Genomic DNA, 17,532 nt, shown 5'->3' on the forward strand with positions numbered 1-17,532 from the left:
GCGTGTCCCAGGAGACCAGGGCGGGGGGTGGGGGGGCTCTTCTGAGGGCGAGTGGATTATGGGGCATTCAGCCTTTCCCACAATTCTCCACTGTAAATAAGCAGACACGGGTCTCTCGGAAACAGTGGAGAGTTCAGTTACTGAGTTGTGTTAGGACCCCTTTAGCAACCCTTGAGCCCTGAGAAATGATAAAAAGGATCCAGCTGGCTCTGGAGGTGCACAGAGCAGAGCCCCAGCACCCAGGACTGAATTCCGCTGCAGCTACACTGTGCCCAGGGCTCAGCCCCAGGCAGTCACAGTCCATACAGCCCAATGAAAGACAAGAAGAAGCTGCTCTTCCCGCCTGGCAGGAGGCAGCCCTGGAGCTGTCCACGCACAGAAGGAGCTCACAGAGCTTTCCCAGAACACCACAAAGGTCCAAGACTGCTTGGCATCCGGCCCTGTTCTGGGAAAGGCTCCTGCTCTGCTCAGCATCACACTGGATCGCTCAGCCCCACTTCTTCCAGAGATGTTGCCTGCTCCTTGGAGTGCTTGATTTGAGACAGAGAGTCCAAGAACAAGCTCCTTCTGTTGTCACAAAACTCCAGGCCCTTTACCCAGAGTTCACTCTTGGTCTTCTGCCCCAGGGCGGAGATCTGGCCAATGACAACAGCTCCGTCTTTTGTTTGAGATCTGCCCACCACTACCGAGAAGTAGCCCAGAAATTACAAAATAGATCATTCGAAGGTCATTCAGGCTTGGCTTTCAAGAGAGAGTTTTTCACTTGTGTTTAGATGCCCTGAACCCAGGCTAAGGAATTAAGGGCTAATTCTAGAGAAGCAGTAAAATTACTACTTCTGTTGGTTTTCCTTTCTCACCTCCTACCTGTTCCTGTCCTCACCTCTCTTCTTCTTCACTCAGCATAACTGAAGATGTGCCAGTGGTTCCCTCTTGAACAGCCATTTCTAAAAGCCAGACTGATAGAAATGGCCAGGATTGTGTACCCCTCACAACCTGGACTGCAGACAACAGCCCTAACCACCCAGGGCATTTCTCAGCCTCTAAGCTCATTTCCAGGAATAGGGCCAGACTTCTTTCAGGATCGGGAGTGTTGTTTCCAGATATTTTCTTACCTCATTAATGACCTTCCTACCACTCCATAAGAAGACTCACCATGCCATGGTTTCTAAACACTTCGGCTGTGATTATTATTACATGAAAATGAATAGGGGGTGATTTATTCCTAAGCAGAGATCCAGAGGTGAAGCAGCAGAGGATGTGACTGTGGAAAAGAGAAAGTGCCCAGGACCAAGTGAGAATCTTGTAGACTCATGAGGCCAAGGGAGCTCCCTCACACTTCCATGACCCTGATGAGAGAAGAGAGAGAAGTTACACCACTGGATTCTTGGATAATCTCCCTCTCTAAGCTTGGATCTCAGGCCAGAACAGAGTTGTTCTAACTTTGCAGAGTACCCATGGGGGACAGAAGCTTCATAAATCTACCCCTCTGCCTTTCTGTGGAGCAACACAGATGGCACAAACCTGAATAGCTCCTTGTTAGCACGACTTCCTGCTCACTGACCTTTTAGACAATCACCCTGCCTTGAACACCATCATCATCATCTTCATAGCTAGCAGTGTTTTGAGTAGGCACTTCGAGCCAGGTTCCAGACTGAGTGTTTACATATATTATCTCTTTGAATCTTCACAACAATTATATATAAGAACTAATATTACTTCTATTTTACACATTATCAGCTGAGACTTAAAGAGTTGAAGCAAACTGCCTAAATTCACACATATGTACTAAGTGGGACAGCCAGGTTTTAAGCCTGATCAGTATGACCTGTGGATACTGTCCAGGAAAAAAAATTACCTGGGAGCAAAGCCTTGGCCCTGTCAAGCAGTCCTTCAACTGAGGTCCTAGTGGAGACATGTGGGAGATGGCTGAGGCCACACCTGCCTTTTAGAAGTTAGGATTTGTGTTTTCCCCACCTGGGCTGGTTTTTGAACTCACTAGAGGCCAACCAGACCCCTCTGAGGGACACTGGGAGAGGAGTCCTGTTTCCTGAAGACGTTTCACGGCCTGCAGGTGCCAGAAACTCCATGTGTTCAGCTGGCAGTGAGATAGGTGACTGGTGATTTCTGGCTCCGCTGACTGGGGATCCTTGTCCTGGCCTCCTTTACCTCCTAGGTTTTTACTCCTAGGACAAAGCCCACTTGGTCTTGGTCTGGTTGGGCCTCTGAGTATCACTTGGGGGTGAGACTCTGACATCTAAGCCAAAGAGGCATGTCTTGGCCAGGAGTGTTTGCCCACTGCCTGTCACCACCACCAGAATCTGAGCACTTTCTCCAAGAGGGAGTGACTCAGAGAGTGCCAGGCTTACTACCATGTTGATCAGGGCCCTTCTGTGGTAGTCAGCCCAGGAACCACTGGATCCATTTCACTTGGAGGCAGGACCTGCCACTCCATGAATGACCAACAGAGGTCTGCAGACCCCAGCTCAAGAAACAAGACTGTGGTGCAGTTGCCAGGATATGGGGTAGGACCCAAGGGCCCTAGGATAGGAGTGGCCTTCATTAGTCATGTGCAGAGCCTGGGCTCCCTGGTGCTCATTTGCTACTAGAGTGACTTTGATAAGTCCTACTTCATGGAGCTATTATTATGAGGCCTGAGATAATGTAGATAAAGGGCCTAGCCAAGTGTCTGGCATGTGGTAGGTACTCAGGAATAATTAATTCTTTCATCCTGGTCAAACAGTTGACATGTGCCAGATGTCAGGGGAATGTTGGAAAGTACAGTGCCTTTGACCAAGAGACCCGGTGGAAGACAGCAGAACCTCTCTTTGCTCCCAGGAAAATACTCCGAATTCTCATCAAAACAGCAGACATTCCCTTGCTTCCTCTCTCTCCTCTACAAACTTTCACAGATCATTCTAGTTAAAAGTAACCTTTCCTATTTCTGCATATGCCCAGAAAATTTATAGGAGCTCCTCCCAACACTCCTAGGCCATGACCCACGTTCTCTATAACAACTGCAATGGCTGCCTCTGCCGACCAGATGTGAGCCCCTTGAGGACAGACAGGAGGGAGTCCTTCCTCCTCCCTGGGTCCCCCTGGTTCTTCCCTCACACAGTCCAGTGCAAACAAGGGCTGCCGGCAAATTTCAGCATCTTTTTAATGTATTTATATCCCACCTCATCCCTTGAAGGTTTTGAGGTAGCTTATAATTTGAAAAAAATAAAATAATGGTAACGTTAAAGTAAAATACAAAGAAAGGTGAAAAGCTATGCCTTGGAGAAAAGAACAAAAATATGTAATGGATCACTTTGGAAAACGGTCTGGCAGTTCCTTAAATGGTAAAACATAAAATTCCCACCTGACCCAGCAAGTCCACTCCTAGGTACATACCCAAGAGAACTGAAAACAGATCCACAAAAAACTTGTACTCAAATGTTGATAGCAACATTCTCCAAATTGGTCAGAGAGTGGAAACAACCCAGTTGTCCATCAGCTGATGAAGAGATGAACAAAATGTGGCATCTCCATACAATGGAATACTGAGTCATGCTACAACATGGACCAACCTTGAAAACATTAAGTGAAGGAAGTCAGTCACAAAGGCCACATATTGTATGATTCTGTTTATCAGAAACATCCAGAATAGACAAATCCACACAGACAGAAAGTAGATTAGTGGTTGCCAGGGGCTGGGGAGAGAGGAGTGTGGGGGAGTGACTGCTAATGGCAGGTGATGACAGTGTTCTGGAGTTTGGTAGAGTTGATGATTGTACAACTGTGTGAATACACCACTGAATTATACACCTTTAAAGAGTTAACATTATGGTATTCAAACGATATCTCCATTAAAAAACTGTGTGGCTGGGCTTCCCTGGTGGCACAGTGGTTGAGAGTCCACCTGCCGATGCAGGGGACACAGGTTCGTGCCCCTGTCCGGGAAGATCCCACATGCCGCAGAGCGGCTGGGCCCGTGAGCCATGGCCGCTGAGCCTGCGCGTCCGGAGCCTGTGCTCCGCAATGGGAGAGGCCACACAGTGAGAGGCTCTCGTACCACAAAAAAAAAAAAAAAAAAAAAAAAAAAAAAAAAAACCTGTGTGGCTGATAAAGGCTGCATAGTTGATACAGCCTGAGCTTCCGGGTAGCCAAAGTTATAAAGGAAGATGCCATCAGTTATGTACTTATCAAAAGGAAGAATACATTTAGACCTCAGAGGAAGCAGAACTTTAAACAGTTCAGCATGCTGGAACAAATATTGCAGAGGAGGTTGATGTTAGAAATACTGGGAAAATACTGAATTAATGGATCAGGAGGAGACAAAATAAATTCAAGCAGCTGGTTATGAGAGATAAAGGAGGATGCCGCTGGCATTTCACCCAGAGGCTGTGGACAGGTCAAAGGCGTTATTTCTGGGAAACAGTAGGAGATTGTGAGGGGGAGCTAGACTGTGGGTAGGGCCAGTGGCCTTGGTCCTGAGTGGTCAGTTCTTCCTGAACAAGCCTCATTCTGGCAGCTCCCTCACTTCCAGGTGTATCCACGTTCTGTTCCTTTAAGTAGCACCATTCCTTCCTTTCTTTTTCTTGTCTCCTGTTACTCTGGCAGGCTTTATAATTGTTAAAAAGCAGAGCAAGGAGAGGATCCATTTTCGCATTGCTTTGAGAGTGGGAGTGATTCAGCTTCCTGAATTAATGTTAAGACCCCTAAAATGGGAGATTATCACCACAGACTCTTGCCAACCCTTCCCTAGAGCCAGAGGGCAAAAGGGAAGGCCCAGACAGAACGCAGACCAGATCCAAAGCTTAGGTTTCTTTTAGTTAAATAAAACCCAGAATTTGACTATGCTAGTCCTGGAACACCAGAGAGCACTGCTGTACTGCCAGAAGTCAGCCTCCGCCGCCGAGTCTGCCCCACCCCACCCTACCCCAGGCGCTGACGAGCAAGTCTGGCTGCTCCAGGGGGCAGGTTGGTTCTCAGTGACACTCTGAAACGTTCAGGCCTGAGAGCCCAGTATAAGGAGGCTCATACCAGTGCACAAAAGTCAGCAGTTTCCTGCAGAGCCCAGTAGAGTAACACTATAGCCAGGGAGGCTCCCAGAGCACCCTACCACAGCCCTGGACCAGGCTGATGGGGAGCCTGCTATACCCAGTGTCCCACCCACTGATCTGGCTTGTACATCTAGGCTCTGACTGATCTTACAGATCTTACTTTCCCCTTGGCTTTCTCACTCATCTCATCATGGGGAGTAGGGAGGGAAGTTGGTTGTAGTGTCAAGGTCAGCTGGGCAGGGACTTTCTTGCAGGAGGCCTGGGGTGGGCTCTCCTGGCCGCATCCACTCACACTGGGGAGGCTCCATGGCTCCAGAAGCACCCTTTGCCCCTGGAAAGGCAGGTCTCAATGCTGCCATTCAGCAGGACCTGGGGGATGCCGTGCATGGCACAGACGCCACCTGGCTCCTGATTCCAATGACAGGGCTTCTCTGGCTTCACTATTACCTTGTGCCCTTCCATTTCAGGTGATTCTTTAGGTCCTCCTAAAGGGCTCTGCTGGCGTCAGGCAGATTCCTCTGTTTAGTCTCTGGTATGTTCTGGCCCAAGCAAAGCTACCCATTGGGCTTTCCAGGTATAGGGCGGTCATCAAAAGGAACATGGAATCTGCAGGGTTTAAACCATGAGAACAACAGGCTCTGCTGTGTCCAAGAGCCCTGTGTCCTTGGGGCCATCAGGCATCAGGAGGTATAACTTCTGTCCTGAATTCCTCGCATCTCCAGTTTCCAGTACCACTGGCTGGAAGCTTTCTGGGTCCTCTCCTCAAATGACCCTCTTTAAGAAAATCTTGCTCCCCTCCTTCCCTCTGCAGGGAGGAGAGAGGCCCCATCCTGCTGGGGCCTGCTGAAGAGGGTGCTTCTGCTGGGGCCCTGTGGCTTCAGCATACCCTCCTCTCCTCCCTCTTTAGACACTGAGGCTGGGCCTGTGGAGAGGGGCTCTTTACAAATGATTAAAGGAGTGGAATTTGAACAGCTCCATCTTGGCAACGTGACAGGGTGTACACATCCTCAACTAAGAGAACACAGGATCTCAAAAGCCAATGAGTCATCCAGAATCTCAAACGTGACCAGAATCATCTTACTAGATTCAGACTTTTGAGACAAGAAGAATCATTAGACTTACATTAAAGGGGCACTATTGGTAATTACGCTGTGACAATAGGGACAAACTGGGACAGACAACAAGGAAATATGATCACACTGGAGATTATGGGAATTGGTGTCTATTATCCCAGATGTGCCCCCATCTCCCTTTCTCTCACCTGCTCAGAGGGAGCAGGTAGGCTCAGAGAGCCTGCTGGGGACCCTCACTCCGGCGGATGACCCTTATCAACCTGCCCGGAGCTCACCCTGCTGCCTCCCAGTAAAAGCTGGTAAAGGCCCTGGGGGCCTCCTCACGACCTTTAGCTTGTGAGTCCCCCTCATGCAGCCTGATATTCCAGAAGCAAGGGTGCTGCTAGGAGATAGGACTGCTCTCAGCAGTAAGGCTTGTCCTGCATGCAGCTGATATGCTCTGGGGGTGGGCTCTCACTTAGGGGTGAGGCCAGATCTGCCCAACGATGGCTGGCTGGCACTGGACTCCTGTCTGCACGTGCCTCCTCCACCTGTGTAGTGGGCACACCAACTACCCTAAGTACCTCCATGGGCCACGCCCAGCTGCCAGGAACACTCTTTAGCCCCAGCCCAGGCAGAAACCTCAAGCTTTCATAGCTCAGATCAAAGACACCCCTAGGCTGTCTCTCCCTCAAGATCCCCTCCTCTGTCCCTCTCACGAGCCCTGTGCTCCTGAAATGTGTCTCAGTTATTAGCTGGCTGGTTCTTACCAGCTGCAGCTCTTCTTCATTGTCACATTTCAGGGCCCAGCACAGAGCTGGCTCCCTGTGCGTGCCTGTCTTGCCTGTGACGCATCAAAGCACCTGTGGCTAGAGCCTCCACCACCAGCACATATATCCCCGAGGCTGATCACATTTTGGAAGCACAGCCCATGAGATGAGGTGCTTCCTTCTGTGCTAAGAGCACTGCCTGTGTCCTCTCCAGTGGTCCCCTCTTCCTAGGCCTCTCAGAGGGTTGTAAGGAGTCCTGTGGGTCAGAAGCCATTCCTACCTAGTATGAAGGCCACCACATAGTTGGAGATCTGGCCCATGCCGACGATGACAAATAACATGGTGAACATCTCCCAGCTGATGGAAAAAATCTGCAGGAAGCTGAAGCCAGTCTGCACAGCCATGGTTGCGAAGAGGATGATCTTTCTGCCAAACCTGTAGAGTACAGCACAGGACAAGACATGGCCCATGAAGTTCACAGCAGCACTGTCATCAGGGCATGTGGAAACTCTGAGTCAGGCATTGCTGCAGACTTTGTTTTTCTCAGGGCTGTGACAGGCTTTCTACTTTGTTTTTCTCAGGGCTGTGACAGGCTTTCTTCCTGTCACATCCTCCCAGGCTCTTCCTTGGTGAGGCCTCAGGCATCCATCTGCCCAGGAGGTAACTTATGAGATTCTGAGCCTCCTGTAGAGGCACCATATCTCAAAAGCACAGAGTAGCTTATGCCAAGGACCATGTGGAAATCTACTCTTTAGAAGGAGTCATAGGTAGCTGCCACCATATTTCTGGAATGTGAGTACAATACAGATTGCAGATACATCTAATATCAACAACATGAGAATTCTGTCAATCCAGAACCAAGAGTCCTTCTATGTCAGTGGTTTCCAACCTTGGCTGCTCCCGGAATCAAGAGAGCTTTAAAAAATACCGGTGCCAGCACCTGCCTTCCAACATGCTTATCGTCCGGATGTAGACAATTGGATGCAGTTTGGGTATTGGGGCTTAAAAATATTTCCCAGGTGACTCTACTGTGCATCCCAAATTGGGAACCACTGCTCTATGGAAAGTGTAGCTTCCAGCAACGTCCATTAATGACACTATAGTTGGCTTAAGTCTTTTTTTTTTAATAAGAGTTTTAATTTGACTTTCTGATAGTGTCCAATGGCTAGAAGGGAACACAGGTATGAGCAGAACAGTCTCCCACCCCATCTTCCAAACTCAGTTCTCAGTCTGTTGGGTCTGGGGTCCCATTGGGCTTCATGACTGGGGGAGGGACAGCCACTCCTCTGGGAAGCCTTCCCTAGCACTGCCATTGAGCACTCCCACCTCCCTGCTCTGGTACCCAAGAACATTCAAGGGCCGGTGAGGGCATATCTCCCAGAGCTGCAATGCTGTCTCCTCCTGACTGTGTGCCCCAGAAGGCCCAGAACCAGCCTGGGTCAGCTCTGTGGCCCCAGTGTCCAGCCAGGGGCCTAACCCACAGCAGAGGTGGGTGCACTGTTAGGGAAGGGTACTCCCCGAGTCTGGCCCTGACTCTGGCTTATGGCTGGTTGTGGATAGATCACAAGGCATACAAGAGCTAGAGGTGGGGTGGGGAGGCAGTGGGGAGGCAGCCGTGTATATTTGCAAGGAGTTTGGTGATATAAGGGCTCCACTCTTCAATGGGTCCCCGCAAGGGGCTGAGGGCAGAGGACAGAGGGGACATCATGGTTCCTCCTGTCACTCACTTGGTGGCCTAAGGGGCCTCCCTTTCTCTGGGTGAAAATACCCTAAATTCAGTCCAACCCCAAGACAGGCAGTGAATTGACAATCACCCTTCCTCCCGCCCAGTACCCTTACCTGTCTGACAGCTGCCCAGACACAAAGGAGCCGAGGAGCACGCCTACGAAGAACAGGGAGGTAGTAAGGGGCGTCTTCCAATCATCCTCACACACCAGACTCCACTGCCAGGGAAAACGTGAAGTGTGAGCCCAGTGCTCCAGCCCAGCTCCAAGGGCATAGCATGGCAGCCAGGCAGGCTCTCCTCCCCTGTGCCAGGCTGTCACTTTTATGCAAAGGGCATAGGCCTCGCAGCCCTGGGGTTGACTCCTGACGCTACCATTTACTGGGGCAAGTCACTGTCCTGCCTGAGGCTCACCCTCCTCTTCCGAAAGGGAGGGTGATACCTCTGGCCCTGCTTACATCATGTATTGAGAAGTGAGCTGAGGCATGGCTTTGACTGGCTACCCCTCAGCTGTGAAGCGGTATGAAGCAAAGATGCCATTTCTGCTTCAGAAGGCATCCCTGCATGGAGGGAAGGTGTTTGAAATGCCTGCAGGGCAGGGTAGAGGGCATGGTCACACGATCCAGTTGTAAAAGATTCCTCTACTTTGTTGAAAAGTGCACGTGGTCCCCAGGGGCCTGTGATTATATTTTCTGAACAGAATCCTCCAGAGAACCCTGTGCTCCCTGGTCCACTTATACCGTAGGCCACACTTAGGGCCTGATCCGGGGCTCCACTGTGCTAGGGGTGGGGTTCCCACCCCTCTCCAGTGCTCCTTATCTCCCCTCTGCACTCCTCCACCCTCCTTCCCATGCAGCCCTCACAGAAGTGCGTCCCTCCCATTCCCCAGGGCCCGTGGGCTCTGGTAGCCCTAGCAAGTCCCTGCTTGTGGACCCATAGAATGAGAGTCTGAGGCAGAGTTTCAGTTTCCAGCTCTTAAGTCAATTCAGCAAAATCTCAAGGGGAGGCTGCAGAAATTTCAGTGTGTTCAGTGAGCTTTCATTAATTAAAAAACAAGCAGGTGGTGCCAATAAGTATTTCGGGGCTGTGGTCATGGTGTTGCCGTGTGTGGCAAGATGATCCAGACTATAGGAAAAATCCCCTGCCTCCCACCCAATCCCAGCCCCACTCAGCAATGGTGCTGCTCCCATGACATTCCCAAAGCAATTTAGATCTTAATCCTCACAACTTCCCTGAAATAGATTTATAAATGAGTTCACATATTTATATCATGTCCCATCTGCAGCAGAGAGAGGCCATTTATAAGGATACATACAAGAGAAATGTGTACAACAAAAAGCTAAGGGAATCCAGGCAAATGAAAATCTCAGGGGAGGAGGGGTTACAAAATAACCAAGCCAGGGGTAAGACTGACCTCTGGCTGTCCTGCCCAAAGGCCTGTCTGCTTGCCAGGGAAGCCCTGAAATCTGGCTTTGAATATCCCAGCAGCTCAGCTCTCAGGATCACGGTGTGCAAAGTGATAAACTCATTCTGCAAAAGCTCAGTTTTTCTGAGTCCTGAGACCTGAAAGAAGCCTCTTCTATATACTTCCTTCCACAAAGGGGCCACTCTGTGATGTTGAGGATAATGTCTTTGAGAACACCCCCATCCTGGAGACAATAACAAGATTCATAAATCTGCCTCTGCTTGTTCTCACAATGCTGGTTACAGTGGGACGCCCAAGCACAGCTCTGCAGAAGAAAAACAACGTGGACCAGAAACTCTGCTCTCTACCCCTCAGGCACAACTGAGGATAAGTCTGAAACCACACCCAGAGTAGTGTTGCTTCAACTGGGGTACCTGAATAGGCTTCAGTGGAAAGGGCACAAACCCTCCAAAACTGTATGGCCAGATTCATGTGCCCTGCCAGGCCACAGGTCAGACGGGGTAGACAAGACACGTACCTGAATCAATGACCACCCACTTCTAAAACATCACTCGCCAAAGTGTCAGAAAAGATCTTGGGATCTGCCCCAACACACAAAGAGGTTAGTGATTGCGGCCCCAGCGCCTCATGATGTGGAGCATAACCCATTTTGCAGAAGAGTAAACTTAGGCTCTGAGACTGGTGTTTGCCTGAAGTCATAGCAAGTAAATACCAACTTGGGCCTCAGAACTTAACCTTGTACCCATGTCCCGCTTTGGACAAGAACTCCAAAGGCCAGACAAAACGAGTTTATTACGCCCTACACTTCTTCAAGGAATGTGACACCAGGACTAGGGGCAGAAGATCTCCCCCACACCACAGCCTTTAGACATGGACAGAGCCAAGAAAATCTCAAGTTTGGTAGGGGTGTTAACGTGTCCATTATCAACCATCACCATTCCATCTGCAGTCAAGCAGAAAAGCTCTTCCAAAGATAATGTGCTCTCCTTTGTGTTTTTAAAAATATTTTTCTGTCAGGACATTGCCTTTGGGCAGGATAGATAGCACTTAGAGAAAGAAAGGAGAGAGGAAGGCTGTTAGATGTGGAGCCAGGCATTGCATGAGCAAAGGTAGTAAACAGGACTGGCTACCTAATTTGCAGGCCCAGTGCAAACTGAAAATGCAGGACCCCTTGTTCAAAAATGATTAAGAATTTCAAGACGTCAGGGCTTCCCTGGTGGCGCAGTGGTTAAGAATCCGTCTCCCAGTGCAAGGGACACGGGTTCGAGCCCTGGTCTGGGAAGATCCCACATGCCGCGGAGCAGCTAAGTCCGTGTGCCACAGCTACTGAGCCTGCGTTCTAGAGCCCACGTGCTGCAACTACTGAAGCCCACGTGCCTAGAGCCCGTGCTCCACAATGAGAGAAGCCACTGCAATGAGAAGCCCACGCATCGCAACAAAGAGTAGCCCCCGGTCGCTGCAACCAGAGAAAGCCCATGCACAGCAACGAAGACCCAACACAGCCAAAAAGAAATAAATAAATTTATTTTAAAAAATTTCAAGACGTCAATAGCAGAGCATTAAAACCAAGTGTGGGGTCCTGTGTGACTGCATGGGTTGATGATCATGAAGCTGGCCCTGGTATTGGGTCAAGCCTAGTCTCTTTGGGGAATGGAGCAAGGAAAGGAGTTCTGAATTGGGTGCTGAGAAAGGTGAGGTGAGGGCCAGCTCCCCATTGCTCTCCTATTGGAGGCCATGAGGCCATGGTTCTAGGTCCCCCTTCCTTCCCTGAAGAGGGGCCCAAGGAGCCCTGTCAACACCATCAGGGAAATCCTGTTCACACCTGGCAGGGGAAGGCAGCTGGACCTCATGGCTACTTATGGTTGGTTCCAGGGCTGGGTTCCCTCTTGGGGAATTACTGTACCCAGAGAGTCTTTTCAAAAGCTGCAAGAGACCTGGTAATAGGACAAGATTGGCAGGTAAAGTTTTGGCTGCGGCTCATGGAACTGGGGTCCAATAAATCAGCTGCCAGCCTGTAGGGGGTGCTGTTTTCTCCACGGGGCTATTCTTAAGGAGGCCAGGCCCTGCCTGCCCCAGTCCCTTGGGGTTTCTAGGGGTGTGTCTTGGGGCCTCAATAGCCAGGTCCCAGGGAACTCCCTGTGGTTAACAATGACATGGCAGGACCAGTGGGAGACAGTCTTTTCCTTGATGAGACAGAACTGTCCCATAGGTCTCTGCACATGTGTGTACACACATGCACATACAAACATACATACATACACACAGTCAGCTCAGAGGCTAATGGCTGATGGCCTGGTGAGGAACTGCCTGGCATCGCTCTGGAGCTGTGCTTTAAGGTCAAATACTACCATTACTGAAACATAACCCACATTCCCACACACACCATAGACAAAGAGTAGAATGTCCCAAACTGTGCCGGGTTGAGGCACTGGATGTGCTCTCACAGGATTACTGTGTCTGTCTCATCCTCAAGGTCTTAGACCAATGTTCTCTAACAGAGCAGAGTAAGCTCCATTTGGCTGGGCCATCTAGCCTTCAGCTCTGCTTTAAAAAACAAAAAACCACATCACAAGGTAATAGGGGATGTGAGGTCACTCTTGGCCTAGAAGAATATGCGTCTCATGCCCTTAACAGTAATAATAATAGGAAGGACAAGTACAGTGTATTGTGTGCTCACTGTGTGCCTTGTATTACTCATGGGATCTCAAAGTTGCCATGTGAAATGGGTATTCTCTTTATCCCCATTTTACAAATGAGTTAATGAAGGCATAGGGCAATGAAGTGACTAGCCTGAGTTCTAGTGGATTGGTAAAAGGAATTGCTTAGCCATTTATTCAACCATCACTGAGCACATGCTCTGGGCCAGACTGTGTATGGAGCACAAAGCAGACATGGTCACTGCATCCACAAAGCTCAAGGTCAAGCATACTTTTCAGGACAGACCAGGTGTGCACATGTGCATGCATGATCCCAGCCGTCCGGGGTGGGGTGGGCTTTGTTCTGGGCCACTGTGCTCCTGGCTAGAGAGGAAAAGAGGCACCCCCTGCTCAACCTTCTCCAGATGGACAGAGTTCTAAAACCTGAACACATTCATATAATCATTCTAGATAACTAATGCATGTACAAGGCTAGGCACGTGGTAGATGCTTAACAAATTGTCGATGAATGAATGTTGAACAATTAGGAGTAATGGAAAATTAGTTTGGAAATGTGTGGTATCACACACTGTCTTTTTTTTTTAATTTACATTTATTTATTTATTTTTGGCTGCATTGGGTCTTTGTTGCTGCGTGCGGGCTTTCTCTAGTTGCAGCGAACAGGGGCTACTCTTCGTCCCAGTGTGCGGGCTTCTCATTGCTGTGGCTTCTCTTATTGCAGAGCATGGGCTCTAGGAGGGTGGGCTTCAGTAGTTGTGGCACGCGGGCTCAGTAGTTGTGGTTCATGGGCTCTAGAGCACAGGCTCAGTAGTTGTGGCACATGGGCTTAGTTGCTCCACAGCATGTGGGATCTTCCCGGACCAGGGCTTGAACCTGTGTCCTCTGCATTGGCAGGCAGATTTTTAACCACTGCGCCACCAGGGAAGTCCCTCACACACTGTGCTTTGAAAATCACCCTCAACCTTGAACTCTCCAAGTAACCAAAGTCTAGCAATTTTAGCCTTTACCGAAGCCATAAAGGACCATAAAGATAAGTGTATCCCTGTGACCTGCATAGAACTGAGAACTCTGGAAGGCAGCCTGATGTTGAGCAAAGAGCACAGGCTCTCTTGGGTTCTACCACTTCCAGCTGTGTGACTTTGGGCCACTCATTCACCTCCATTAGCCTGTTTTCTCCTCTTCAAAGAGGTGACAATACTACTCCCTCTTGAGGTCGTTATGAGCATTGGACAGGAAACGTAAGTAGTGTGTCTGACAGTGACACATTACAGGCCTCATTAAATGGTAGTTCCCTTTCTACTGATCTCATGCCTTTGTCCTAACCAAAACCATGACTTATAACAAACAGCATTAATGAATAAGCAAAGCAGGTTATACTTAAACCTGACTAGGCAGAAGAGATTGTTAGAAAAGAGAACTTTCTATTCAATGACTAAAAACCAGAAAAGCTTTTACCACAAGGTGTAAAATCCCTTTATAAATGGACTTCAATCTCAGAGACAGCTGTGAATGAAAAACTAGCAATAGTTCATTTAAGAATGGATTTCTATGTGTTCTCTTATAGTTATATTTTTCATTTGGGGGGAAGAAGAGGAAGTAGTAGTTAGTTAATAATAGTATATATATCCACCCACAATTTCTTCTTTATAACTTAGTTGCAGACTTAAAACTGGAAATTTCCTGACCATTGGGGGGAAAAAGCTGGCTACTTAATTCTTTTTGTTTATAAGGTCTTTAGTGAGGTATAATTTACACACCATAAAATTCATTCTTATGTTTATAATTCAGTGGTTTTTACTATATTCACAGAATTGTGCAATCATCAGCACTATCTAATTTTAGAATGGTTTCATCACCCCTGAAAGAAACCCCATGCCCATTAGTAGTCACTTCCCATTCTCTTTCCTCAGCCTGTGGCAATCACTAATATACTTATGAATCTGCCTATTCTGGACATTTGATATAAGTTGAATCATACAATATATAGTCTTTTGTGACTGGCTTCTTTCACTTAGCATAATGTTTTCAAGGTTCATCCATGTTGTTGTACCAAATATCAGTACTTCATTCCTTTCTATGGTTGAAAAATATACCATTGTATGGATATACCACCTTTTATTTAGCCATTTATCAGTTGACAGACATTTGGATTGTTTCCACTTTTTGGCTACTATGAATAAAGCTGCTATAAAGTTTTGTGTACAAGACTTTGCAAGCGCATATGTTCTCATTTCTCTTGGGTATATATGAAGAGTAGAATTGCTGAGTCATATGATAAATCTATGTTTAACCTTTTGAGAAACTTGAAAAATGTTTTCTAAAGTGGCTCCATCATTGTACAATCCCAACAGCAATGAACAAGGGTTTTAATTTTTCCATATTCCTGTTAACACTTGTTATTGTGTGTCTTTTTTTTTTTTTTTTTTGGCTGAGTTGGGTCTTTGTTGCTGCATGTGGGCTTTCTCTAGTTGCGGTGAGGGGGGGCTACTCTTCGTTGCGGTGTGCGGGCTTCTCATTGCGGTGGCTTCGCTTGTTGTGGAGCACCGGCTCCAGGTGTGTGGGCTTCAGTAGTTGTGGCTTGTGGGCTCAGTCATTGTGGCTCACAGGCTCAAGAGTGCAAGCTCAGTAGTTGTGGCACACAGGCTTAGTTGCTCCGCGACATGTGGGATCTTTTTGGACCAGGGATCGAACCCATGTCCCCTGCATTGGCAGGCAGATTCTTAACCACTGCGCCACCAGGGAAGTCCCTATTGTGTGTCTTTTTAATTTTAACCATCCCAGGGGTGTTAAGATGTATCTCCTTGTGGCTTTGATTTGCATTTCCCTAATGACTAATGATATTGAACACCTTTTGTATTGAATCTGTAGATCAATCTGGGGAGTTTTGCCATCTTAACAATATTGTCTTCTGCTTCATGAACAGAACGTGAGATGTCTTTCCATTTACAGTAAGTCCCCTACATACAAACGAGTTCTGTTCTGAGAGCACATTTGTAAGTCCAATTTGTTCGTAAGTCCAACAAAGTTAGCCTAGGTACCCAACTAACACAGTCGGCTATATAGTACTGTACTGTAATAGGGTTATAATACTTTTCACACAAACAATACATAACAAACACAAAAAATAAAACATTTTTAATCTTACAGTACAGTACCTTGAAAAGTACAGTAGTACAGTACAACAGCTGGCATACAGGGGCTGGCATGGAGGGAACAGGCAAGAAGAGTTACTGACTGGAGGAAGGAGAGGAGGTGGGAGATGGTAGAGCTGAAGGATCATCAGCAATGAGAGACAGAGGGCAAGCTGCAGTTTCACTCACGCCTTATGTGATTGGACACGTGAACGTACATTCGCATCTTTGAAAGTTCACAACTTGAAGGTTCGTATGTAGGGGACTTACCGTATTTACATCTTTAATTTCTTTCAAAGATGCCTTGTAGTTTTCAGAGAATAAGTTGTGCATTAAAAAAAAATTATTCCTGAAGAACTTCCTTTAGTATTTCTTGTAAGGCAGCAAGAAATTCTCTCAGGTTTGTGTGTGCATGCGTGCATGTGTCTGTGTGTGCGAATGTCTTTATTTCATTTTTAAGAGATAGTTTTGCTAGATACAACATTTTTGGTTGATGTGTTTTTTCTTTCAGCACTTTGAATATGTTATCCCACTGCCTTTTGGTCTCTCTTGTTTCTTATGAAAAGCCAAATATAAATCTTATTGGGGTTTCCTTGTATGTGTCCTATTTTTCTTGCTGTTTTAAAAATTTCCCTTGGTGTTTAACTGTAAATAACTTTACCATGATGTGTCTGTGTGTAAAACTCTTTTTGTTTCTTTTATTTGGAGTTGAGCTGCTGAGCTGTGTAGGTTAATGTTTTTCATCAAATTTGGGAAGTTTTCAGCCATTATTTCTTTCACTATTTTTTTTTCTGCTCCTTCCTCTCCTCTCCTTCTAGTGTTCCCATTATGCACATGTTGGTCTGGTTAATAGTGTTCCACATTTCTCTAAGACCCTGTTCATTTTTCTTCATTCCTTTTTTCTGTTTTTTGGGTTATATAATTTACATTGCTCTGTCTTCAAATTTGCTGATTCTTTCTTCTGTCTGTTCAAATCTACTATTAAGGCTCTCTAGTGAATTTTTAACTTTCAGTTACTGTATATTTCAACTCCGGAACTTCTATTTGATTCTTTTTTTTATAGCTTTTATTTATGTATGTATGTATGTATGTATGTATGTATGTAATTATTTATTTACGGTATGCGGGCCTCTCACTGTTGTGGCCTCTCCCGTTGCGGAGCACAGGCTTCGGACGCGCAGGCTCAGCAGCCATGGCTCACGGACCCAGCCACTCCGTGGCATGTGGGATCTTCCCAGACGGGGGCACGAACCCGCGTCCCCTGTATTGGCAGGCGGACTCTCAACCACTGCGCCACCAGGGGAGCCCTATAACTTTTATTTTTATATCTTAATTGGCATTCTGTATTTGATGGGACATTGTTATCATACCTTCTTTTATTTTTTTTATTGCTCTTTTAAAAATAAATTAATTTATTTATTTTTGGCTGTGTTGAGTCTTTGTTGCTGTGTGCCTGCTTTCTCTAGTTGCGGTGCATGGGCTTCTCTTGTTGCAGAGCACGGGCTCTAGGCTCATGGGCTTCAGTAGTTGTGGCTCACAGGCTCTAGAGCACAGGCTCAGAAGTTGTGGCGCACGGGCTTAGTTGCTCTGCAGCATGTGGGATCTTCCTGGACCAGGGCTTGAACCCATGTCCTCTGCATTGGCAGGTGGATTCTTAACCACTGCACCACCACGGAAGCCCCTCTTTTACTTTTTAAAGCATGAATAACTTTAGTTCTTTGAACATATTTA

At 47.5% G+C, this 17,532-nt stretch overlaps 1 protein-coding gene across 2 annotated transcripts in view; it reads right to left on the reverse strand.

The window, feature by feature from the left end:
• The window catches only part of SLC22A4 (solute carrier family 22 member 4), a 48,808-nt gene that overhangs the window by 24,118 nt on the left and 7,158 nt on the right, over positions 1–17,532 (reverse strand). For both annotated transcript variants that reach the window (XM_082620435.1, XM_082620434.1), the window contains exons 2-3: positions 8,704–8,807; positions 7,145–7,299 (exon numbers count right to left, since the gene is read on the reverse strand). In XM_082620435.1, coding sequence (XP_082476561.1) covers positions 7,145–7,299; positions 8,704–8,807 — 259 coding nt within the window. The remainder of the gene's footprint in view (positions 1–7,144; positions 7,300–8,703; positions 8,808–17,532) is intronic.

This window comes from Mesoplodon mirus (assembly GCF_964341445.2).
Source record: "Mesoplodon mirus genome assembly, chromosome: 5".
Taxonomy (NCBI): Eukaryota; Metazoa; Chordata; class Mammalia; order Artiodactyla; family Ziphiidae; genus Mesoplodon; species Mesoplodon mirus.